At 42.0% G+C, this 26569-nt stretch overlaps 1 protein-coding gene across 1 annotated transcript in view; it reads left to right on the top strand.

Moving 5' to 3' along the window:
* SORCS1 (sortilin related VPS10 domain containing receptor 1) overlaps nt 1-26569 on the top strand; it is a 457816-nt gene that overhangs the window by 391112 nt on the left and 40135 nt on the right. Inside the window, exons 13-18 of the mRNA XM_063131568.1 lie at nt 2067-2158; nt 3998-4105; nt 5995-6112; nt 7264-7394; nt 20786-20899; nt 21587-21758. Coding sequence (XP_062987638.1) covers nt 2067-2158; nt 3998-4105; nt 5995-6112; nt 7264-7394; nt 20786-20899; nt 21587-21758 — 735 coding nt within the window. The remainder of the gene's footprint in view (nt 1-2066; nt 2159-3997; nt 4106-5994; nt 6113-7263; nt 7395-20785; nt 20900-21586; nt 21759-26569) is intronic.

Here is a 26569-nt window from a genome sequence, read left to right as displayed (position 1 = left end):
TTATACTTTCATTCACATGATTAAAAGTCATTTATAGTTAGGTGTTGTTGTTGTTTTTAAAAAAGGTACTCTCCACTCAAAAACCATCTGAAATGGGGTCAGTCTAAGGGCCAAAACAGCCATTACTTTAGATCTGTGTCTAGCAGCTACATTTGTTTTTGATTTTGCTCTAGAGTAATCACATGCACTTCGATCTGGATCAGGACCCAAGTGTGGTTGGTTTGGGGCTTTTAAAGAAACAATCCTGGCTGCTGCATTTTGCACTAGCTGCAGTTTCTTAGCCCCCTTCAAGGGCAGCGCCATGTAAAGCACCTTGTAGTAATCTCAACTGGAGGTGAGCAACGCATAATCACTGTGGCCAGATTGCAACAGAATCCTGCAGAACTCTTTATGCTCAGTGCTTTCATGTTTGATGTGCACCCTAGCTGATATACAGTAGACAAAGGCCATTTGTCTGCCTAGGAAGCACTGCACTGATATGACTGTAGAGCTTCCTACTTCTTCAAATATTGGACTGCAACATGCCTCAGTTTCATCTGGAAGCACCATAAATTCACTGTAAGCTCACTGTAAGTTTCAAACCCATTTTTATTGTACAGGAGCAGGCTTAAGAGGCCGCAGAGGCAGAAATTGAGGAGTGGGGACAATGAAGCCCATCCCTTAAGGGTCCTCCATGAGGAATTAGTTTCTCTGCCCTTCAGGGTTTACTGCTGCAGCCTCTTAATTCTGCATCAGAGTTCTGGCTACCTGGGCTTGAGGGTTCTAGAATATAGAACCACTTCACTCTTTTTTTTTACACAGCTAGAATAGGGTGACCATATGAAAAGGAGGACAGGTCTCTTGTATCTTTAACAGTTGCATAGGAAAGGAAATTTCAGCAGGTGTCATTTGTATATATGGAGAACCTGGTGAAATTCCCTGTTCATCACAACAGTTAAAGCTGCAGGAGCTATACTAGAGTGACCAGATTTAAAAGAGGGCAGGGCACCTGCAGCTTTAACTGTTGTGATAAAGAGGAAATTTCACCAGGTTCCCCATATATACAAATGACACTTGCTGAAATTTCCTTTTCTATGCAACTGTTAAAGATACAGGAGCCCTGTCCTCCTTTTCATATGGTCACCCTAAGCTAGAACTTTCATGTAAACAAAGGCATGTATACTGTTATGTAAGAATATTGCACACATGCCTGTTTTTCTTTTTGTATTTAGTTTGGAAAGCCATAATTGGGCTTCTCGCTTCCCACACTGGGGGTCCCATTAAAGGACCTTGGAGGATCCTTTAATGGCAAGTCTGAGGCTATCTTGGAGGCTGGCAAGCCTGCAACATATCCAGAGCTCAGAAGAACTGTGGTGGGCCCAAGACTCCTGTTCCCCACATCTACAAAGCCAGCAGGCGGGCTGGCCAATGACTGGAACCATGCCCTACCCCCCACCCCCAAATTTATATAATGTGTAACAAATAAAGTTGTGGCCAGTTGTTTACTGATTCAAATTTTGATGTTATTTATTATCTCTCTCCGCCGCCCCCACCCCCGCACCTTCCTTCCCCTGCACTCTGTCTGCTCTGCCTCCACAATTTGGCCTCTAGTAATAGCCATTATGCTACAACTTACAGAGGGGTTGAAAAAGAAATGTAGGCCTCTGCTTATACATTTTTCATAAGCATTTTACTAGTTTTACTGCTTGGCTAGATACTGAAAAAGACTAGCAAAGAGAATCTCTTTAAATATTTGAACCAGCACTTCAGGAAATTAATATTTGCTCAGCGTGTACCTGCAAAAATGAAGGGTTCTTTCTCTCTTTTTGCCTTCAGTGAACCTCCCTAATCAGTGATATGACACCTTGATCATTCTCATTTCTAAAACTATGCTCGCCTGGTGGGACAGTGGGACATATTTTGGTGGGAGGTGGGGAAAATTACATTAAATTAAAGTTTAACTGGGTGACAAGATTCTTTAGGTTTCTTGCAAAAGAAACCTGTCACCAACTGGATTTAGAACTGTGACTCACATGGAAAATTGTTATTGTTCATATTTTTTCTTTTAATTTTTGGTATTTCTCCAGATCTTTGAAGAGGAACACAGTGTTCTTTATCTGGATCAAGGTGGGGTTTTGGTTGCCATGAAACATACGTCTCTGCCTATCAGACATCTCTGGTAATTACTGTGACTTCTCTGATCTCATTAGACCTGGAGTCCTTCATTATCTATTACACGCCACTGGCACTTGGGCCATGACTAAATATTTTAACTAAGTGCCAGGATATGCCAATTAAGAAACTTACATGCTTCCTCTCTTAATCACACTAAAGCAATGATTGCAGTTTCACGCATAAGTTCGGCAGTAGAAGAAACCCTTTCGTAGCCGTGTTCCCATTTGCTTAACATTAAGGAGTTACACTGTTTTACTCCACCCTGAGGAAATCCTTGAACTAAAAAAAAGTCATTCCATGCCGGACATGTTCGTAATCTGACACACATTTCTAAATGCGTTTTCTACACACATTTACACCAACACTACATTGCATACATGCCACTCCCCTCGCTAGCATTCATGCATTTGTTGCTAGTAATATAGTAATATTTCATCCTTCCTCCCAAGGCTGTCAGTATGATCTCCTGTGCCCATTGCCCTGTGGATTATTTAGGATGGTCATATGAAAAGGAGAACAGGGCTCCTATATCTTTAACAGTTGTATAGAAAAGAGAATTTCAGCAGGTGTCATTTGTACACATGCAGCACCTAGTGAAGTTCTCTCCCCATCACAACAATTAAAGCTCCCTTTAGCTATTGAGATGAATTAGGATTATTATATCTGGCCGCATGACTGCCTCACTGAGTTCCATTCCTCAATAACTTGACTGTGTTTGTGCATCGCCATGTCACCCTGGTCACTCTGTTCCAATACAAAACTAGGTAGGGGAATGTCTTCCTCCACATTTTGTGCAATAATTCTGATGTTAGTGTCTAATGTTGTCCTTTAAAGACATTGCCACTAGCACAATATCCCAAAAGTACTGTTGAGGAACGATAAAATAGTTTACTTTTTGCAGATGAAAAACTGCCCAAAATATCATGTGACTCCAGGTATGAATAGATTTTTCTGGATTTGGGTTGTTACCACAATTACTTAATGGAATTGAAGTTGTTACCACAATATAATTGTTCTTACACGATTTGCCTGGAGATGTTTAAACACTTTTGGCTGAGGCCGCTATAGGAGAAAGTTTCATTTAAAGTTTATTCAGAGATATTCAGTTATCCATGGTACCAAACTGATGGACATCTATATATCCTAATTAGTAAGATATTTGCAAAATAGCCTCTTGACACCCCTTTTCTTCAGAGTGCAAGATCATGTGGCCATTGCATCACTCCTATGCACATTCCTCTCCCTACATCATTCCTATGTCACTTCTACGTGCCTCGTATCTGCCATTTGAAAATATGAATTGATGTTGTATCTTTTGTTGTATTTTTTGGTTTTGTACCTCACTTTGAGATATTTTATAATACCAAGTGGGTAATAAATTAAATACATTACATAGGACTTTAATAAAGCGAATGTCAAATACTTTCCTTTTTTTCCTTTTCCTTTCCTTTATTTACCTATATTTAAATTTATTTATTTATTTTTAGCAGCTTTGAGGTGGGGCTACCAGTAGAACTGTACTGTGATCTCCTCTGTACCTTCCCATTCCTTAATCATTCCTAATGTTGTGTTCACCTTTATGACTGTCTTCTGCTGCCCTTATATTTTTAAAATATTGTTTCACAATGTTTATTTCTGTGTACTTTCTCTCAAATGGGGAAAAAGGACCATATTTTTAGACCTCTGCAGTTCTTGAATTCTGTTTGTGAGAAGACATCTTGGATTATGTACCTCAAAGTCTTTAAATAGAGGCAATATTTTGATACATACATTTCCTTTATACTTATTTCTTCTTCAACAATGCTTCCAGAAAGATGTCCCCCATTGCTTTTGTCTCCACTAGGTTGAGTTTTGATGAAGGAAGATCATGGAACAAGTACAGCTTCACATCTATCCCACTCTTTGTTGATGGGGTCCTGGGCGAGCCCGGAGAGGAGACCTTGATTATGACGTAAGTAGAAAATATTACATAGATAATGTCCAGCACAGATGCTTTCATGGGATCTGTTCCATAGTTAGTTAACTATAACACTAACAGTCAGATGAGATTTCACTTATAGCCTGGGAACAGAGGAGAAAGATTCTTCACTGAGCATTTAAAATGATATTCCACAGTCTGGATTCCAGCATCATGCTCTGATGTTTGATGATTAACAAAGATTAATTAGCTTGAATGTTAAAGCAATATTTGTTAATGTAATGTTGAATAGTTTTATGATGAAAGTATATTTATGCTGATTTGGTTGTTGATATGAATTTATTATTTGATGATGAAATCTGCAATTTGTTCAACTTCACTCAGTCAAATAATCCTCTGAATTAAGTGCCAAATGAATTACTATCGTCTCAATAATAAAAAAAGCACTTTAGTTGTAGTTAATAGATTTAGGGACAAAACCTAATGGCAAGGAGCCCCCACAATGGAGTGTTCTGATCTCAGAGGCTCCGCTCTATCCGAAGCCCTGCCATGTTTTTGCTGACAGGGCAGAAGGAACAATGGGGATGTTTTCCACTCACCTCACTCGCTCTGCAGAGGTTGAGTTTTTCTTTCAACTTTAAGGGGGAGATACCTACTAAAACCCTTCCTCAAAGGTAGTCTGAATTCCTTCCATGTTGGAAGCTGAGAGGGCTGAGGATCTTTCAGTTCCATGGATCCCCCTTCCCTGCCCGTTTCCCTGTATCCCTGGGAACTGTAGGATTGGTTTCTAAGTCAGTAGATTAATCAACAAGGCAAACACTGATTAAGTGATAGTAGGCTGACCGTATGAAAAGGAGGACAGGGCTCCTGTATCTTGAACAGCTGTACAGAAAAGGGCATTTCAACAGATGTTGTTCCCTCTTCACCACAACAGTTAAAGCTGCAGGAGCTATACTAGAGTAACCAGATACAAAAGAAGGCAGGGCTACTGCAGTTTTAACTGTTGTGATAAAGAGGGAATTTCACCAGGTGCTGCATGCTTGTTATGGATCCACAGGAGTTGGGGCAGTCAGTGATTTATGAGGCACCACTCGCCGTGCTATAGGGAGTAACAACTTTATATATTCCCTGAATTTGGGACCAATTGAGTCAGCCTGCATATATTTTCTTTTTCCAAACAAACTTACCTGAACTGAAGTCTTTAACGAGCTATGTTATCAGGCCACTGAAGAAGATTGCAAGTCGAAACTCATTTGGCCTTCACTTACAGATATTGTGGAGCAGATTTATTATTATATTATTGTCATCTGTATATTTATTATCTTTGGTGTATGCTTACAAAAAGTGTTCCACATTTTATTCCCTTTTTTGTTTTTTTACATAAAAGATTGCTTTTGTTATAAGTTTATTGTTTCATTATTTCCTTAACTTTGTAGCCACTCATTGTTTAACTTCTGGTTAAGGTGAGCACCTGTTGTTCATACGTTTTTGCCTACAAATGACACCTGCTGAAATTCCCTTCTCTAAACAACTGTTAAAGATACAGGAGCCTTGTCCTCCTTTCCATATGGTCACCAAAAGTGACAGGGAAATTTTTAAGTGGTGGGGCAGAGTTTAAAGGGCTTACTTGCTTAGTTTTTGAACCCCTTTGGGTTTGGTTACAGGAAAAGGTGTCTTTTTAAAGTGATCTTTTCTTCTAACAATATAGTAGCTTTTCTTTATTATATTGTAAGCTATATCATATTTCTCAAACTTCATAAACAACTCATATTCTGAAGTTTTGGTAATATCCACATTTATTTAGATTTAAATGATTCGAATTAATCAAAGCTGGATACTAAATCTATGGTAACTTTTGAGGGGGAAACTCATGAAGATAGATGTGCTAAACCGTTAGAACATCCTAAGCTCTTTTTGTGCAGAGTTTTTGGACACTTCAGCCATCGCTCTGAGTGGCAGCTGGTGAAAGTGGACTACAAGTCAATTTTTGACAGACGGTGTGCTGAGGATGATTACCGACCTTGGCAGCTTCATAGTCAGGTAAAAAAATCAGAGAAGTAGGATTTGAACTGAGACATTGGTGCTCTAATTAAAAATATATTAATTTCTGTTCATTGTAATTGATTGGGTCAGAATTGTTTAAATAACATCCATGATGGCACTGTTATATATTGAAATTCCAGCTGCAACTAGTGAGGGTATTGGATGGAAGGTGGAATTTAAAGCTAATTGGGTGTCAAGTTTGCCCCAGCCCCCAGCTTAAGGGCAGAGAGGAAGACATGCCTGCTGGGAATGCATCCCCAAAGCAGGAAACGGGGCCCTATAAGAGCAGGACACAAAGACCGGTATAAAGTCTGCCCCCACCCTGCAGACTTCTGTGAAATCTCCAAGAGTTAGCTCACTTCTGAATTGGATGCCAAGGACATCTTCTTTTTTTGCCTACTCCATGTTGTTCATAAAGTTGTGATCTATGAGAATGTAGATTATTGGCAATTGTTTAAGTACAACTGCCCTTTACAGTGGAGGCTTGGAGAGTCTACATTGAGGCTAACTTGGTGGATACCCAGAGGCACCTTCTGGGTGATGGCCTCATAGCTAGCAGGTGGTGGAGTTACAGAATAGAGCTACCTTTGGATTCAGGTAGCCTGATCAAATCTAGGGGTTATGCAGTCATAGCACGGGGCTATCTGGGTTTCCTCAGCTCCACCTTGGGCTGAGCAAGGGAGAGCAAACTCATGAAATCGCTTATGGTAAGTTGACAGCAGGTGGTTTTATTTGTGATGCTCTCTCCTGAAGGATAGGGACCTGCACTGAAAAGGTTGTTAGCTGGATGCTAACTTGATTGCTCACTGTAGATTCCATCATGTTAATAAAGTTAAGCTCACTTCATCCCTGTTCACATTTCATGTCTTTATTCCTGACATGGAAGGGGCAAACCATCAATCTAGGGTTCATCTGGGTACCTTCTGTTGCACCCCATTCACATGCATATATTTCTTGCCCCATGGGAGATGCTGCATTCATAAGTGGAGGCCTTTGTGAGGGCCAAGTAAGGTGTGGCCAGTTTGCTCTGAATGTAAAAAGAGGTGAACCCTCCCTTGCTGTTTCTAATTCATGAAGCAGAGCCTCAAGTGTGTATTATTTTTACTATGCTGCAGATAAACCTTATGGTGTGCTTTCTCTCAATGCAGGGAGAAGCATGCATCATGGGAGCAAAAAGGATCTACAAGAAGCGTAAGTCAGAAAAGAAATGCATGCAGGGCAAGTATGCTGGAGCCATGGCATCTGAACCATGCGTTTGCACAGAGGCAGACTTCGATTGGTGAGTAGCGCTTGCAGAGCACGCTTGAAACCAGAGCTTTTGTGAGACTATAGCTTATATGGTCCTTGTTATATGCACATTGGTGTCATTGGCCAGGCCCACTCCTCTCCCAGCTTTCTGGGAGAGAAATGTTTTCACTAGCATGGGGAGAGACAACCTCAGTCTTATCTCTGATCACTGTCTGGAGATAAGACTGGATATTTCCAGAGAACAAGGAAGTCTGCCTTTCGCTGCCCTTGAGGGACTGTCCTATTCTCCATGCAAAACAAAGGAAAAGGCAGTCACTTGGTGCCGCTCTCTGCAGGAAGAAACTCCCCGATGGTATCAGAGGAGGGGCTTAAGGGCAAGGGAGGGGCTTCAGGGCAGGGTCTGCCTCCTGATATCATATGGCTTCGGGGGAATCTGCTTTCTGGAGATAAAACACTTCCCCATCCTTACTTTAAAGGGCTACAAGACCGTTGTTTTTGCTGCATCTGGCCAGTCCTTGCAACTTTTAGAAGGCCACATCACTTACTTTCATTCTACTGTGGACACCATATTGCCTTACCATAGCTCCATCGTTCACACCAATTTATCTTGAACAGAAAGAGATATTATACAAACTCCTAAATAAATGTTGTGTGAAGACAATACATTATTTTATGGCTTTCTTTCCCTCTATATTTCTAGTGCACATGTTTGCATTGATTAGACATGCAAAATAATTTATAATTGTATGTATGTTGGCCTCAAAATTCTTATTGTGTGATGTTTTTGTAGTTGCGCACGTGCAATTTGCAGTTTTCATCAAACACTCCAAAATGCAAATAATGTGATTGTACAGATGGCTGTATCAAGATTCTATTTGTGCAGTGTATCTCCCCACCCCCAATATGCATGAATGCATTTGTTCATCAGTAATGTACCAGACAATAATAATCTTGATGCAATCATAAACACTTACCTCTTTTCTGACATGTTCTATCATTGTTCAGTGTCAGTAACAAAGGGGGGGGGGAACACAAATGAAACTATGCATGAGCCAAACCAGGAATTAATTTTAGTTAAAAATCAGAATTGAAGAAGATTGGAATGACGAAGAACATTAACAAGAGGAAAAGTAAAGGAATGGAATGGGGGGAAATACTCCCATCCCTGATACCTGATTCGTGCCACAACCTTACTAATTTCATGTCTTCAAAGGCAGAGCCTCCAACCTATTTCCTTGAGATGGCACACATAAGACATTTATTGATTGATTGATTGATTGATTGCGTTTCTATACCACCCAATAGCCGGAGTTCTCTTTTGCTTGATTCATGGTTTAGAATCTAGACTCTAGATTGCAGTTGAGAGGTCGGGGGTCAAATTTAGCTTACCTATAAAGTAAACTTCACACCTTTAGCACTCTGTAACAAGCCAAATTGGACCCTTGGAGTGTTCTGCAGTGCTAGAGATGCAATTTTTGTTTCTTAAATTTTTAAACACCTTTTAACATTTTTTCCAGAGAGCCTTGTAAAGTTAGTGGGGCAGTAGGAGCTGAACTGGGGAGGGAGGCACAGGAGCTGCACATGATCCATGGTCCATATCTTGGTTTTAGTTGGAAAAGGCACCAACAGCATCAGATCAAAATTAAAAGCTGTTTTATTTTTATTTTTGTAAATCCGTGAACATGTTTGAAAGACAAATGCTTTAAAATAGGGGGTATGGAGGCACAAATCTGTATTTACTCTAAAATACTGTTTTGTCAAAAAGGCTTCATGTGTAACTACAAATCTATAGCTGTGTAGCATTATTTGGCATAATTTCTGTCCCCAAAAATCTGTACTGATTTTACAGAACTGGTGGCAGAACTGAAAATAGCTCATATCTGCTGACACCAGATTTGGAAAATTTAGTACAGATTTCTGGGGACAGAAATTATGCTGAATTATGCTTGGAAGAACAGGAGAGTTAGAAAACAGCTAGGAAAGGATTCGATGCTGCAGAGGTTCAATTTGCATGCATTGCTCACTTCTCACTACCAGGGGGCAATCGTGTTTCAGGAATGATTATCACAATGGAAATGGTATACCTAGCCCTAAGGGCAATATTTCCTAGCAATTGCTAGGAACCAGATTGTATTTATGAAGGTAGTAAATGGATTACATGGTGACACATGTGCCATTAAAGCATGTATTTACCAGGTTTCCCTGTGTTTTACTGTAGAATAGTATCAGTCCAGCACCAGATCAAGGTTTTTAATCTATACACAGAATGAATCTAGAATCATCATCAACATCTTGATCATTCAGTTTGGATGCTGAATTAGGTCTGATTGACACCCTCATGATCTGTCAAGGAGGCTCCAATACTAAAGTCATAGCCCTGATTTAATAATTACCGATGTCATTCACTTTATAGAGTAGCTGCATAGGGCCTTCCCTTCACCAGATGAGAGAAAGAGCAGTGCAGATTAATGTCTCAATGTACAGAGATCCTATTTGCTCAAATTCTCTCCTCCCCTGCCTTTTGACGGAGAGAAAGGTCGCAAATGGAACCTCTGCACTAAAGGTGGTTTGCATGTAGATCTTGGTTTTACATTACATGATCTCTGTTGGAGGGGAGGTGTGCTACTCTGTACTATGTTTTCTGAGCATCTGTTTCCCCCCACCACTCTGTTCGTGTGTGTGTGTGTAATAATTAATTAATATATTTATTACCCACCTCTCCCTCTGGATCAAATGGCCAACTCTATAAACAAACTGTTCTGCAGAAGCCCGTTCTTTTCTACAGCAAAGCAGCTTTGTGAAATAAAGTATTTACAGTGAATGCTGGCAATTCATTACCGTACTTGTATTTTAATGAAATCAAACAACATGTTATGTGCAAATAAAGTGGGTAATGGTAGCCCAAGGACTACTTCAAATGGCGGAAGGCTATTTCCAGTGAGCAATCGAGAGTGGAAAGGTGGGAGAAGAAGGCTTTATATTTTCCCTGCTCCAAATCATAGACACCTGCAAGTGGCTTTGCCCCTATGGGATTTCAAACTTGGGAAAATATCAGTTTAACCACCACCACCCCAACACATATACTTAAAATCTGTATGAATTGTATAAAATCCATTCCGTCTGCGTTTCGCAGATTGTCAGGTGCCTTTCGTTGCATCAACCTCCCATCTGTGGAGACACATTTATTTTTGGCTTCCCAAATTGTGCATATGCGAATTTTACTCAAATACACTTGCAGAATTGTGCTAATTCCCCCCAAATACACATTTTCACACTTTAGCCTTTGGGAGAAATGCACATTTTTGGCCTCTGTAAAAAAATTTGTGTATGTTTTCCTATGATGAAATTTACCTAAAATGTTCAAAGGTTAGGAAAAATGGTCTGCGGAATCCGAGGGGCAGGGTGGAACCCAGTCTGCAGCAGAAACCACAGGCCAGATTCATAAAAATCTGAACTCATTTGCTTCCATTGTGGATTTCTCTGACTTCTCTAGTTTGAGGTAGAAATGATGTATGAGAATGGGTTACACAATGCCTTTCCCACCGCCACTGTGCTCTCAATTGCCCTCACTGGAAGGGTCTTTTTCTCATTTAAAGGGGTCCTCAAGTAACCATTACGTTCATATGCAACTAATGTGTAACTTGGGCCTCAACCTGCCACAGAATATAGGTCATAAATAGCAATTGTGAACACCAGATTGTCTGCCAATAATACTATCATTCTCAGCACACTCCACTCCCATATTCAGATCTCAGCTGTTGAGTTCATCCTCTGCTGCTCCAGTTGATGCTAATGCTTGTTGATTGCAAAGCAGCCTGTTGTGCCTTCAGGTAGGCTGCAATTTGTCGTTATCATCTGTGCTCCATGTGCATCAGAGAGGAGACAAGAAATTCATTAGATGACAGGTCTTCAAGGTGAAAGAGAGATATGAATGCCTTGCTAGTGCGATGCAAAGGCTCTGCTTGTGACATTTCTCAGCATATTTATGAGTGTGTGTGTGTGCGTGTGTGTGTGGTGAGACCCAGACAAGGATATTGGCAAAACGTTCAAATGTCTCAGTGAAAGGTCTGCATTTGCAGAGTTCCTTTAATGGTGGAAACATATCCATGTGTCTTAAGCCTACATGAAGGATGTCTGAATCGGCAAAACCCGAACTTGACATAGTTCTCCAAATTCCATCTCAAAGCTCGTTCCAACTTGAGTTTGGATTAGATTGGGAGCTTTATTATTATTTTTAATGTATGCATTCTTGTCTCATTGAGTAAAGCATATTTGTGCACATTTTAAAAGTATGATTTTTTTCATGCATTTTTTTTCAAAATTTATGCATGCTGTCTAATACATTTTTCATGGTGTATGAATCACATTACAAGCTCAGAAATGGATGGGCTTCAACCACAGATTGTGTCCAAGATCTGCGCCAATCATAGACAAAGTGGGGTGGGCGTTGAGGGTTTTGTTGGAAAAAAATATATGATTGGGTCTCCACTTTAAATATGATTGGGTCATTTCTGAGTTTAAGGCACATAGATATCTTTCCTCAATAAATGACATCTGCAAATGTAGACCTTTCATTGAAAAAATAATAATTTTTGCCTTGCCTTCCACCATAGTAAGCTTGACTTACTATGGCCCTCATCCCCAGGCATTCTTCTTCCAGGCAAGATTGCTTCAGAGCCTGGCTAATAGGAGGAAGACAGACTGTGGGAAGCTAAACTGCAGGCAGAAGGAAGGTTCAGCACTATATACCCATACCCCCCTCTTCATCTTAAAATGGGACACCGCCATCCACCCTTTCCAGATGATTTGGGCAAATCTGGATCGAAACACACATATTTCCTGCTGTTCTGTAGACTTTGAATGCAAAAGACCATTGTTCCAGGACTTCCCCAATTCAGTCTAGCCCCTCTGCCAATGAAATCAGGCAAAGCTATATTGCGGCTCTTTGCATGATACAACAGCTCACCGTGGGTTATTTAAACCATGGTGAGGCTGCCGTGAATGCAGGGCACTTGCAGCCACCATTTTGAATATGCAACTCCCATCTTCTATTATTATTATTATTATTATTATTATTATTATTATTATTATTATTATTATCCCATATTTTCCCCAGGTGGTTTACAAGATTAAAACATGTGCAATTAAAACATATAAATATAAATTTACAAAAGTTAATATAGAATTAAACTTGCAGTAAAATTAAAAACATGTTTGTTTGTTTGTTTGTTTGTTTTAAAAAACACAGTAACATTAAAAGGGGGATCCAATACAGGTCCAGAGTAGTTCCAAAAGCCTGCTGAAACAAAATGGTTTTTGCCTGCCTCTGAAAGTGTAGCACAGAGGGAGCCAGCCTAGCCTCCCTGGGAAGGGAGTTCCAGAGCTTTCGAGCAGCCACCGAGAAGGCCCTCTCCTGCATACCCATCAGGCGTGCCTGGGATGTTGGTGGGACTAAGAGAAAGGCCTCCCCAGAAGACCTCAGAGCATGGGCAAGCTCATATGGGAGAATGCAGTCTTTCAGATAACCTGGACCTGAGCCATATAGGGCTTTATAGGTGATAACCAGCACTTTGAATTGTGCCTGGACTTTGAGGATATGAGAAGGTTGTTTAACACTCCCATTACCAATGCTCATTGGATCGCATGACACATCAACCTCCGAGCAGGGGTTGAATACGTAACCTGGTGCCCACAGGTTCTGCAGCTCATCACAATGAGCCATGGTGTGTTGTTTGAATCTAGTCATTCTCTCTCAAACTCAGCTTACTATTTCACTCCCAGCATCTACAGTAGTGGGAACAATAAAACCTACCTATCTTACAAGATTGTTCTATGGCTTGTTAAAGGGATTTCAATATACTTACTTGGTAATGAAGTACTTTGAAAGCTCAATACAAATGCTAGTAGTAGTAGTAGTAGTAGTAGTAGTAGTAGCAGCAGCAGCAGCAGCAGCACAAAGTCAAGGAGACTCAATCCTCATTGTTTCTGCTGTGGATGGGAGCAGTATTTGACTGTTCTCTTGAATCTCATAGAGGGATGGTTATGGATAGTGTTGAGTGCTCCCACCCACCAACTCAGTCCAGAACTAGGTTCAGAATGAACATGTTATCCCATCAATCCATCCCCTGCCCCACCAAATCAGAAAATAGCTATCCTATTAGGATCTTGCTGTGGCCAGTTTACACTGGCAGTGTGCCTGGGTCGAAATATCCCTACACAAACCCCTGTGAGCTTCCCAGTATGGCTGTGCAGAGCCCCCCTTCCCAACCTGGCTCAGAATTGGCCCTGATCTGCCTCTGACTGATTTGGGCCTGGTCTGACCTGCAAGGCCAACTGGAAGTCCATCAGACTATTCCCTCCCACTTGCCCCCTGAACCCAGTGAGCAGCTTCCCCTGTCTGCCAAAGGGACTTATCTGACCTGTCTGCTCACACCCAGCAGCTGTCTGAAATCTGTGACAAATGGCCATTTTCCTCATCCTTAGTGCCTCTGGCATTCTGCTGCATCAGTGTTCAAGTTACCAGGGAGAAAGAGAGGTGTCCAGTGAGACTTTCCGCAGCTTAATTGTTTGTGCAACTGCTAAGCCAAATAAGTGGAAAGCTGGAAGAGCAGCAGGAAAGGAGACATTATTTTTCAGTGTGGATTAAACTCCAAGCCAGAGAAGAACTCAAGGAGCCATCATAATTGCCTTGTATTGAAGGACAGCAGTGTGAATAACTAAGGTTCTGACTCTAAACCGTCCTAGATATTGTAGATTTTGGAAACCTCATTAGTTTTGGCAGGGAATCTGTGCTAGAAGGAAAAGAAAGAATACCTCGCCATTCTACTCTATATTTTTCTTCTCTTTGAACAAAAGATGTATATCTCATAGAATCCGGCAACTCTGCTGCAGCTACAGTAAAATCTAATTGGATTCTTGAGCCGCAGCAATCATCAAGGCCTTCATAAATCTTTTGGTTTCTTAGACCAGTGAGTGTTACAGTCCATCAAGATGCCTTACCTTTGATTGGCTGAAGCCTTTACCATTCCAACTGATTTCTCCCTCTGCTTAGAAAGCTTTTTTGACTACACTAGGTCCATCCTTCATTTAGACAGAAGGATAATGCCATCACTTTCCATTAAAAGGTGAGGTGGGACTTTTTGACTCCACTTAATTGGGGATGTCAGGTCTTGTGGCTTTGAGCTCTGCTTCTAGGATGTTCTGAAAAGAATGAAGGTGGCTTAACAACCCTATTGATAAATAAAGACATGAGTATAACAAGCCTAGGTGCAAGTCTTCTTTCAATTCTGGGATAGGTCCCATGCTCAACTTTACTTTGATTCTACATGCATCCTCCTCCAGTCCTTGCCCTAAAGGAGTTTCTGATTATCTTAAGTAACAAAAAGGAAGGAAAGAAGGGAAAGGAAAGAGTTGGAGATGGCTTCAGAAGCAGTGTCACCCTATAGTAGCATGTACATGCAAGCATAAATAATCCATTGGAATATTGGTAGAGAGATGAAGTGGGTGGGTACTTCCATTAGCCAAGGGACATGGGTCTATGTACATCACATTTAATGTATTCCAGCCCAATATACAGATTAATCACTGATATGTGAAGGACTCTGGACTTGAAGTCTCAATCTTGACGTGCTTCCAGATGGAAGGGTCTTAGTACTAACCATCAGAGGCACTGTGCAGCTAGTCTGTTTTTTCTTCTTTAACAAGCCACTTTGTTTTTTTCTTCTGTGAATGAGGCACTTTGAGAACGTTTTCTGGAAGCACCACTGGTTGCAGTTACCCCTAGTTTATAATATTCCAGGACTTTACAAAGGCATTCTAAGAAAGAGAGCATCTCTGAGTTTAGGCACCCACATCCAGTTCTCAAACAACTTGATTGGGAAAGAGCTTTTAGGGCACAAAATACAATTCTTAGAAGGGTTTGACCCTTGCTACTGCTTTTTTTTTTTTTTTTTTTTTTAAGTAAGTGTTGCTTTTATAATCTATGGCCGAATTTACACCAAGCAGGATATAACAGTATGAAAGTGGTATATAAGAGGCAGGAGCCACACTACTGCTTTATAGCAGTATTGAAGTGCACTGACAACTGTTGGGGCCCATTGACACATACCATATACCACTTTCATAGTGCAATATCCTGCTTGGTGTAGATTAGGCCTAAATCTAGCACTGAAAGGTATCACCTAGGAGCCCTCACCTAAAAAGAAGGGGACAAGTAGCATAAAAACACAGACTAATATTGTTAGATTAAATTAGGCTTTGCATTCTCTTTGTTGCATATTTTGCTACTTTGTTCTTCTCTTGATTATGGAACATGCTGTGAGAGTGCAGTGTTACCGCTTTTTAATTATATTGATACATGAAAGCTCAGCAATACAAGCATTTTGGCTTGCTGACAATCAGATTACAGAAGAAAGAAGCCTCTTTCATACATAAATATTTGTTTTTCTCTAGAAAATGAAAGTGAGCATTGCCATTCATGGAATGATCATTTCAATGCCCTTTATGCTGTCCCTCCACTAAGGATGCTTATAAAATTAACAGGCATCATTTGGGATAGCCAAGCATCTATTTGCAAAGCAATTAACCAATTTCCCTCTATTGGCATGTTACACAGAAGGCTCTGGAGAATCATGCAAACTAAAGAAAGAAATGTAATTGTTGCATTTTTGAATGCATTGCTAAAAGAAAGTCATGGGGCATGTCTATACCTAAGGGTGTAGTGGGAGGCAGGAGGGAGGATCACAGATTTACCTGCTTCCACGATCCTCCCCCAGCATCTGTATGGCCACGGGATGGCCCGGAAGGGAAGAGGGATGTTGCGGGTGCCATTTTTTAAAAGAGGAAAGTCGTGCATGGTGAAAAAGATAAGTACCCCCCACCAAACTCTGTTTAAGCCCCCCCTGGCTATCCCAAGGATGGCAAAATTGCTTCCACCCCACCCACATGGGCACAGAGCCAACCGACACATTTTGGTGCCTGTTGAAGGACCCATAATCATGTGCCACACCAGCTGCAGTCCTTGGGGTTATCCTGGGACCGCAGAAAAAACATGAAATCCCTGGTTTCACTTATCACAGGGAAAGTCTGTGGTCATCCCTGGTTGACCCTGGAATCCCCTGCATGTCATTTGGATGCACGGGGACAACCTAGAGATGACCCCGGGATAAATGAATCATGTAGACATGCCCTTAGCCAACCCTACCCCTGTAGATCAATGTGGTCCTGATCCAGACTGGTGCTCCCATACCTGCAATTTCTATTGTCAAATAGTGATCCATTTACTTTATGGGTCACTATTTGGCAATATATATTGCAGGGGTGTCAGGGAGGAATGACCTGGATTGGGACTAAAGTGGGAGAAAAGTTAAAGACCCCTTTTTGCCTCCCATCTGGACCAGGACTCCTGCACTTACTCTAGAGCTGCAACCACATCTTTAAAGTAATGTGTGCTCTAGCCCTCAGATAGAGTGATGCTGCAAAAATTCAACATTGAAGAAATTCTCCAATTTCTACTTTAAAGCTCATTCTGCTCATGCTCATATTGGATTCTGAGCTTTCTGGGGAGTTTTGCATTTATTTATTTATTTATTAAATTTATATACCGCCCCATAGCTGAAGCTCTCTGGGCGGTTTTCAAAAGTTAAAAACAGTGAACATACAAAACATACAAAATTTAAAACCATAAAAAATATAAAAACTACAGTATAAAACAGTATCCATTTTAAACAATGACAGTTCTGGGGTCCATTAAAAAACAAACAAAATTAGCATATGTTGTTAAAAGCTGTTAAATGCCTGGGAGAAGAGAAAAGTCTTGACCTGGCACTGAAAAGATAACAATGTTGGCGCCAGGTGAGCCTTATTGGGGAGATCATTCCATAATTGGGGGGCCACCACTGAAAAGGCCCTCTCCCTTGTTGCCATCCTCCAAGCATCCCTCGGAGTAGGCACTCGGAGGAGGACCTTAGATGTAGAGCGCAGTGAGCGGGTAGGTTCATGTCGGGACAGGAGTTCCATCAGGTATTGTGGTCCCAAGCCATGTAAGGCTTTATAGGTTAAAACCAGCAACTTGAATTGGGCTTGGAAATGTATAGGCTGCTAATGCAAGTGGACCAGAATTGGTGTTGTATGTTCAAACCTTCTGGTTCCAGTTATCAATCTGGCCACTGCATTTTGCACAAGCTGCAGCTTCCGAACCATATACAAATTTGTGCACATTTTCATGTGCATTTCCCCAAATTTATGAATGAATTGTGTACATTTTTTTCAAACACATACATTTTTCTTCCATTAAGCATATTTGTGCATATTTTTCAAATGTATGCATTTTTTAACACATTTTTCATAGCACAAATTGCATTACAATCTTAGGAATGTATGGACATCAAATGCATTCAGTTCATGTTAGGTTCTAAGAGGTGTGAACTGGATGAATCCTGATGAAAAACAAACTGAAATGAAGCTGAATTTTGGGAGATAAAAACAAGTATTTATTGACGCAGCTCATAGTTAAACTATGGAATTTGCCACTGAAAGATGGAAATGATGGCCACCAATTTGGATGACTTTAAAAGGGGATTCAGGAAGGAGGAGGCTATCAACAGCTAATAGTCCTGATGGTTATGTGCTACCTCCAATATGAGAGGCAGTATGGCTATGTGCACCAGTTGCTGGGGAACATGTGTAAGAGCTTGTTCTTGCACTCATATCCTATTTGTGGATTTCCCACAGGCAGCTGTATGGACATAGGGCTGTCCAACCCTGGGAAATCTTATTCTTTTTTGGCTTGACAGAGTTCCACAGCATGTACAACTTCCTTTGTTTCTGCAAGCTGAGCTGTGAGCTATTCCCAAACAGAACTGTTTTGCACATTTTTGCCACCTCTGTGGGGAGCTCATTCCACAGCCGGGGTGCCACAGCGGAGAAAGCCCTCCTCCTAGTAGCCACCTGCCTCACTTCCTTTGGCAGGGGCTCACGGAGAAGGGCCCCTGTAGATCATCTTAAGGGCCAGGCAGGTACATATGGGAGGAGGTGTTCCTTCAAATAACCTGGCCCCCAACCATTTAGGGCTTTGAATGTCAGTAACAGCACTTTAAATCAGGCCCGGACCTGGACTGGCAGCCAATGAAGTTGTAAAAGGACTGGCATAATGTGATCTCACCGGCCAGTCCCTGTTAATAAACGGGCTGCCGTGTTTTGTATCAAATGAAGTTTCTGGACCATTTTCAAAGGCAGCCCCACATATTGCAGTAATGCAAACGTGAGGTGATCAGAGCATGGATAACTAGGCTATCTCTGTCCAGATAAGGCCGTAGTTGGTATATCAATGTAAGCTGATAAAAGGTGCTCTTTGCCACTGTGTTCACCTGTGCCTCAAAAGACAGTTCTGGATCCAAGAGCACCCCCAAACTACAGACCCGATCCTTTAGGGAGAGTGCAGCCCCATCCAGGACAGGGCAAACATCACCTCGCCGGACAGATGAATCACCTGCTAACAGTACCTCCGTCTTGTCTGGATTGAGTCTCAGATTGAGTCTCTGTCTTGTCTGGATTGAGTCTTTGTTAGCCCTCATCCAGTCCATTACCATGCCCAGGCACTGGTTCAGAACAGCCACTGCCTCACCTGGGTTTGATGAAAAGGAGAGGTAGAGCTGGGTATCATCCGCATATTGGTGACACCTCAGACCACATCTCCGGATAACCTCCCCCAGTGGCTTCATGTATATGTTAAACAGCATAGGGGATAAAATAGAGCCCTGTGGAACCCCATGGCTTAGGAGCCACGGCACAGAGCAATAATCCTCCAGCACCACCTTCTAGAATCGGCCATCCAAGTAGGAGCTGAACCACTACAATGGAGTACCTCTAACTCCCAGCTCAGACAGCCTATCCAGAAGGATACCATGGTCGATGGTATCGAAGGCCGCTGAGAGGTCCAGGAGAACCAACAGGGTTGCACTCCCTCTGTCTCTCTCCCGACAGAGGTCATCCCACAGGGCGACCAAGGCAGTTTCCGTTCCAAAACCAGGCCTGAAATCCGATTGAAATGGATCTAGATAATCCATTTCATTCAAGAGTGCCTGGAGTTGTCCTGCAACCACCCGCTCAAGCACCTTGCCCAGGAAGGGGATGGGTAATTTGTGGCAATTCAACTGTAATTTGTACAAATTGGTCAGAAATTTGTGCAAATTGCAGAACCTTCCCCCCAAAAGTTGTGCAAAATTTTGGAAAAACCAAGAATTGGCCTGACGCACTGCAGATTGAGGCCTTAGCTAGACAAGGGATTATCCCGGGCTGATACCCGGGATCGCCCCTGTGCATCCAGATGACACACAGGGGATCCCGGGCTCAGGCAGGGATGAACCCTCCCTTGCCCCGTGATAACGGACACCACTTGTAGTCCGAGAGCATGTGGCCCATTCCTTGGCTTCGCCGATTACTCACAAGGAGCTGGGAGAAGCCACGCATGGTCCGCAGTGCTCTCCGGGAGTGCTGCACCCATCAGGGGCAGGGTGGGGGAGCGGGGAAATCATTTTTTTAAAAAAACTTACCTTTTCTCGTTTGTGCGCTCCTGCACACCCGGCCCTTTAAATTTTTTTTAAAAAATGGCAGACACAACGGGGATTTCCTTTAGCCCATCGCATCTGACATGAAGACTAGGGCGACAGCCCGTGATAGTTGTATCGCGGGCTCACCCCTCCTCCCACCCAGATTTCCAGGTAGGTCTAGCAAAGGCCTGAGTTGGGTGTTGCAGCAGGAACTGAAACAGCTTATGGAAATTCCTCAAACTCCACTCTCCAAATGTATTTTTCTGACATCCCTGGTTGGCCACTGTATGAATAGAATGCTGGACTAGATTAACCTTTGGTCTGATTCAGCATGGCTCTTCTTACATTCTTAATAGTCAGAATTGTATAAGAAAACTTCATATGTTAATTATACTCTGCATAACTCCTAACTACCACTTGCCAACACGGGGAAGTGAAAGGACAAAACAGAGTAAAATATGTGCCCTGTGTGAAAAAACAAGTAGAATCTGGCACATTCTTGGTTTGCTTTTTGATTGACTCATTCATTGGGTATTGAATAATAGGCTCTGCTAAAATTACTCTGCTGGGAAGAACTGGTACAATGCAAAGTGAATGTACCTTAAATGTTGTATAACTTTCAACATGATGCAAATATAGACAAGAGGCCTGGGGCTTCATAGATCCTCCTCCTGCTGTTATGGACAGAAGTATGCCTGTCTGATATAATAAATAAAGTGTGTGTGTGTGTGTGTGTGTAAAAAGAGGCTTTATTTCTATGGACATCGTATATTTCTATAGGGTTCACAGTAACTTTATTTCTCAAAAGTATGTGCTTCCAGTGCAGTGTGTGATTTGCATGTCAATGAAATGATCTTTCCTTATTCCAAACCAGTGACTATGGATTTGAGCGTCACAGCAATGGCCAGTGTTTGCCTGCATTTTGGTACAACCCATTATCATTGTCGAAGGACTGCAGTCTTGGTCAGAGTTACCTCAATAGCACTGGGTGAGTGGTCAGAGATATTTATTTATTTATTTATTTATTTATTTATTTATTATTAAAACATTTGTATCCTGCTGTATCACTGGGATCTCAGGGTGGTGTACAGATAAAATAAGAACAATATAAACATAAATAATTTACACAGCTAAAATATTAAATCATTAAAAAATTAAAACCGGTAGAAAAAATGTAAAAGCAATAAAACAATTCAAATCAATTAAAACTATGTGTAACCATGGGGAATTCAGCCCTTGAAAGCTTTGATAAAAAGCCATGTTTTAACCTGGCACTGAAATGAAGCCAGTTTCGGTACCAGTCAGACGTCCAAGGGGAGGGCATTCCACAAGCAGGGTGCCAACAGAGAAATCCCTCTTCCACGTCCCTCCATAATGTATGTCTCGCATGAGGTCACCCCCAGGCACTCCTGCACTGCCTTTGGGCTGGAAGTTCTGCCTAGTGTTAGGACAGCACCAGCCCTAGGGCCAATCTCCTGCTTTGCTTTTGCTGATGAATACCAGAGCACAACATCTTGCTAAGTTCCTACAGCTGACCATTTTAAACTGGCTTTTGATGATGTTGCTTAAACTAATTGGCACATGGTGATAATGATCTGGAAAAAGAGAGCATCATTTGCAAAGAGCCTCTTGCCATCCTCCTTACACCATTGTCCTTGCTTCTCCCTTTCAACAGGTATAGGAAGGTTGTCTCAAATAACTGTACGGACGGTGTGCGTGAACAATATACAGCCAAACCTCAGCAGTGTCCTGGCAAAGCCCCGCGAGGGCTTCGCGTTGTCACTTCAGATGGCACGTTGACATCGGAACAAGGGCACAACGTTACCTTCATGGTGCAGCTGGAGGAGGTATGGTCTATTTCACACATTTCCCCACTGGGGTGTTTGAGTCTGAATCATTTGGAAGAAAATGGATAGAACTGACCACAGTTAATTAACCAGTGCAATTTAACTGATTAATAGTTTGACAAATCTGAGCTGTGCATAGGGATGTCTGACAGACTGCCCTCCTTTCGGCCTCCCAGACCCCACTCGCCAAGCCAGTGCCACTTCATCCACCTATTCATATGAGTTCCCAGCAGCTGCCAATCCCCTTAGTGAGCTGCCATTTTGCCTAAAAATGGCAGTTTGGAGTTTTCCAGATATGTAATGTTACATAAACAGAGTCCTTAAAGGTGCCATTTACACAGCATTAGAGGTGTGAATGGCCTGGCAAGAGTAGATGGAGGTGACTCCATCCATCCTTAGCTGTGTATCTAAGCTAGTCTCCCTACAGTGCCCTTTCCCAACTTGGTGCCCTCTAGTGATAGGGGGAGACATGCCCAATTAAATGCAAAATTCCAGAGGTTAGCCAGAAGAGAGAAGGAATTATTTTTAAACAAGCAATGTGCGGAAGTGGAAGAAGACAATAGAATAGGAAGGACAAGAGGCCTCTTCCAGAAAATTAGAAACATTGGAGGTAAATTCCAGGCAAAAATGGGCATGATCAAAAACAAAGATGGCAAGGACCTAACAGAAACAGAAGAGATCAAGAAAAGGTGGCAAGAATATACGGAAGATCTGTATAGGAAGGATAATAATATCGGGGGTAGCTCAGACGGTGTGGTCAGTGAGTTAGAGCCAGACATCCTGAAGAGTGAGGTTGAATGGGCCTTAAGAAGCATTGTTAATAACAAGGCAGCAGGAGACGACGGTATCCCAGCTGAACTGTTTAAAATACTGCAAGATGATGCTATCAAGGTGATGCATGCCATATGCCAGCAAATTTGGAAAACACAAGAACGGCCATCAGACAGTTAAACCTCAAAAAACCCAAGATTATGGCAACCAGCTTGATTGATAACTGGCAAATAGAGGGCGAAAACGTGAAGGCAGTGACAGACTTTGTATTTCTGGGAGCAAAGATTACTGCAGACGCTGACAGCAGCCAGGAAATCAGAAGACGTTTACTTCTTGGGAGGAGAGCAGTGACAAATCTTGATAAAATAGTTAAGAGCAGAGACACCACACTGACAACAAAGGTCCGCATAGTTAAAGCAATGGTATTCCCAGTAGTAACCTATGGCTGTGAGAGCTGGACCATAAGGAAAGCTGAGCGAAGGAAGATAGATGCTTTTGAACTGTGGTGTTGGAGGAAAATTCTGAGAGTGCCTTGGACTGCAAGAAGATCAAACCAGTCCATACTCCAGGAAATAAAGCCAGACTGCTCACTTGAGGGAGTGGTATTAAAGGCAAAACTGAAGTACTTTGGCCACATAATGAGAAGATAGGATACCCTGGAGAAGATGCTGATGCTAGGGAAAGTGGAAGGCAAAAGGAAGAGGGGCCGACCAAGGGCAAGATGGATGGATGATATTCTGGAGGTGACAGACTTGACCTTGGGGGAGCTAGGGTTAGCCGACAGAAAGCTCTGGCATGGGCTGGTCCATGAAGTCACAAAGAGTTGGAAGCGACTGAACGAATAAACAACAAAAGATGTTTTGGGTCAGAACTACCAACATTGGCCATACTGGTTGGGGCTGATCAGAGTTTAAGTCCAAAACACCTAGAGGGTGCCAGGTTGGGAAGGCAGCCCTACATTCACTGCTCCATGACCTGCAGCCTTTGCTTACTTCTACCTCCGCCCTCACCAACACCATGAAAAGCGCACCTGGGAGGCCCCACGGGCTAGTGAGTCAAAGCAAATGGCAAGGCCAGCATGGAGAGAACATGGAAAATGCAGGTTTCTTAAACAACTATTGTTTTCTACTAGTACAAAGAGTGAAAAATCTGCCTTGTCTAACAAGTGGTGATTGTGGAGTTGTTTGCTTGTTTGCCCACTTCATATCATCTTATTCCACTTCACCCCCACCATTTGGTGATCTCAAAAGACAACACTTGTTTGGGGAAAAGCTGACTTTAATAGAATCTAAACTATGAAAAGAAAAGATAACCAAGGGGGTTATGATCCTGTCATCTGTATTCTACCAACTGAAGTAATAGTGTGAACTCAACCTAAGTGGACAGGTGCAAATTGCAGGTATGGTAATCTAAGAGTAAAAATGTGTATTATGTTAACTGCAGTGTACAGTTGAGCCTAATTGTTTTCTTTACTTTGGTGTAACTGCGTATTGGCCTTGATTCAGGTTAGGGCCAGCCTGTACTGCCAGGGGAAGATGAAACCTTCCCCCTCCCACTCATTTTATTCCCCAAATTCTATGCTTCTGTGCGGGAATGAAAAAAAAGAAAAGTCTCCATTGGAGCCAATGTTTACTCTCAAGTAGACCTATTGATTTTGATTTCTTTTCCATGGACAAAGCGATCTGATTAATTGAATCTTGACTATGTCAGTTTTAGATCATGTGCGAAGTTAGAAGGAATAAGTTAATGTTATTAGCATCAGGTAGTGCAAGCTTTCCTTAGAAATCTATGGAAATTAGCACTATTCTATAGCATAGGATGTTGCTATTTATGGGGTTATTGTACCTTTTGGGACTTAACATTCCTGTGCTGAGTAGAATGGAATTAGGTCATTTGAAGACCCATAGCAGCACCTATGAACTCACTGGAGTTGGAAGTCTTTCAAAAGCAACCAATTCCTCTCTAAGGCATATGAGGTTTGGAGAGAAGGAATACTTTGTAAAATTTCAGGCACATTCACTGAAGTCACTGAAGCTAATGAACAGTTTGGGGAGAGTATCCCTTTTCATGAGATCTTTCACAAGAAGCTGTTTAAGAATAAAGTGGGGGTGTGGGGGTGTGGAGAATAAATTTATGTTAGTCGTTTTCAAGTAACAAACCTTCAATTCCTTAAGCCTAATTTAGGATGGGGTTTTAAACAGAGCATATGTTTGGAATTGTCTTTTGTGTTTTGCCTAGTAGAGATTCCTTCATTTCCAGAATGGGGTGAATCAGCGGAATTCCAAGAAGGAAACTCCACTGGCTTGTCCCATTCTGGTAATGAGCATTTCCCTCATTTTGGGGAGTTGCTTTAGGAAGTGCTAGCTTTCTGTAGCACTACTGGTGGGACCTGCTGTTGTGAAAGAAACATCAGGAGCTTAGCAACAGTATAGACTACTTCCCTTAGGTTGTAATGCCATACCCACTTACCTGGGAGTAAGCCCCACTGGACTCAATGGCACTTTTAAAGAGGGTTGCACTATCAAAGATCAAAAACATCCCTAGCCTAAATCTAATTGGAATTTCTTCCGTAAGAAAATCCTACAGAAATGCTTTCAATGTTGGGTGCTTGGCATGGGGAGAGAAATAGGGTGAATCTGCATAAAGACTACATAAAGCAGATTGTTGAAGATTCCATTCTGGAAGGCAACCAAGGAGAAGCAACATCTGCCTGCTGCAAAGGCTAATTAAAACTCCATTTTAAACATCTGCAAGGATAAAGAGATAACAAGTCATTGCATAATTGAACACTTCCAAATGAAATGTGAGGCTTGGGAGTCAATTTTAAAAAACTTTTGAGTTGCATCTCGTTGCTTTAATACTTTGATTTACATATAAAACCCAGCACTTTAGAGAACAAATTCATACTTGCAGCCTCTTGGGTGAGATTGAAATTGAATGTTTGAAGGTGTCGTCCTCATTAGGATGATTAAAATTAGCAATATCATCTCTTAAACAGCAAAATGCAATGGATGGCGTATAAGCAATCAAGGTATAATAATGTTCTGTAAACAGGGCAGGATGTTACTTCTGAATTCTTAAGTGTGAGAACCAGGGTGGCTGCAAAAAGAATTTATGCAGCTGAACATCTCTGATCTGCCTTGCTTATATATCCATATATCTATAGTGCGAACCTGGGAAATGTAGTCTTCACCAAGTTCTATCCTGCCCAGTCCTGCTACTAAAAGACAACACAGCACAACAAGGAAGCATAATGTATTCTTATTCTCAGAGGTGATACGGCTGAGATAATATCCCTCCCACCACATTATTTCTACACACATTCCTGCTCTTCCTGAGCCATTCACCATAAATCTGACTCCTGCTGTAAAGAGCCACCATTGTGGGAAGGATTTAAGTGTGAATACTCGCCAGTAGAAATGTAACTAGCAGGCAAATATAATGGATATGCCAAAAAGCATCATATTTAAAATAATTCACTTTCCCTAACCCAGCCCACAGAACCTCTAGTGCTTGTCCAGGAGACCAAGTGTGGTGTCCATGCCCCACCATCTCAAGGAATTCCCTCTGGATGAAATCTCCACTGGCTACCACTAGGAAGAATGACAGCTCTTCCGACTGGTGGTTGAGTTGCTTCATGCAGTTTGTGGTGCTGTGCGAACCCAGGGACCCAGTTGCCATTGTGAAGAACAGCTGTTCTTTCAAGCAACACCAAGGGCTGGCCCTCCCATGAAGTAGGAGGAAGCCCCCAGCTCAGGTGGTGGTGCAGGAGGAACTGTGAATTGTACCACTTCCCCACAACTGCCTCCAGCAAGTGGTCCAGAGAAACCTGTCAGCTACTCTCTGCAGAGCTGGCACAACTTTCCAAAAAGCAGGCACAGCTCTTCAGAAAGTTGACCAGGTTGAAATGCCTGGCTCTGAGGGGCTCCCTCCTCAGGAGAGAGGTGGGGTGTAATAAAAGTAAGGGATGAAGAGCACTAAGTGGGAAGGTGCAGGGAGTGCAATGCAGGAAGGGTAAGGGGGAGTGATGTGGCAATGGG

This window comes from Elgaria multicarinata, chromosome 8, assembly GCF_023053635.1.
Source record: "Elgaria multicarinata webbii isolate HBS135686 ecotype San Diego chromosome 8, rElgMul1.1.pri, whole genome shotgun sequence".
Lineage (NCBI taxonomy): Eukaryota > Metazoa > Chordata > Lepidosauria > Squamata > Anguidae > Elgaria > Elgaria multicarinata.
The sequence above is the reverse complement of the archived record's forward strand: the minus strand, read 5'-3'. Positions and strand labels throughout refer to the sequence as shown.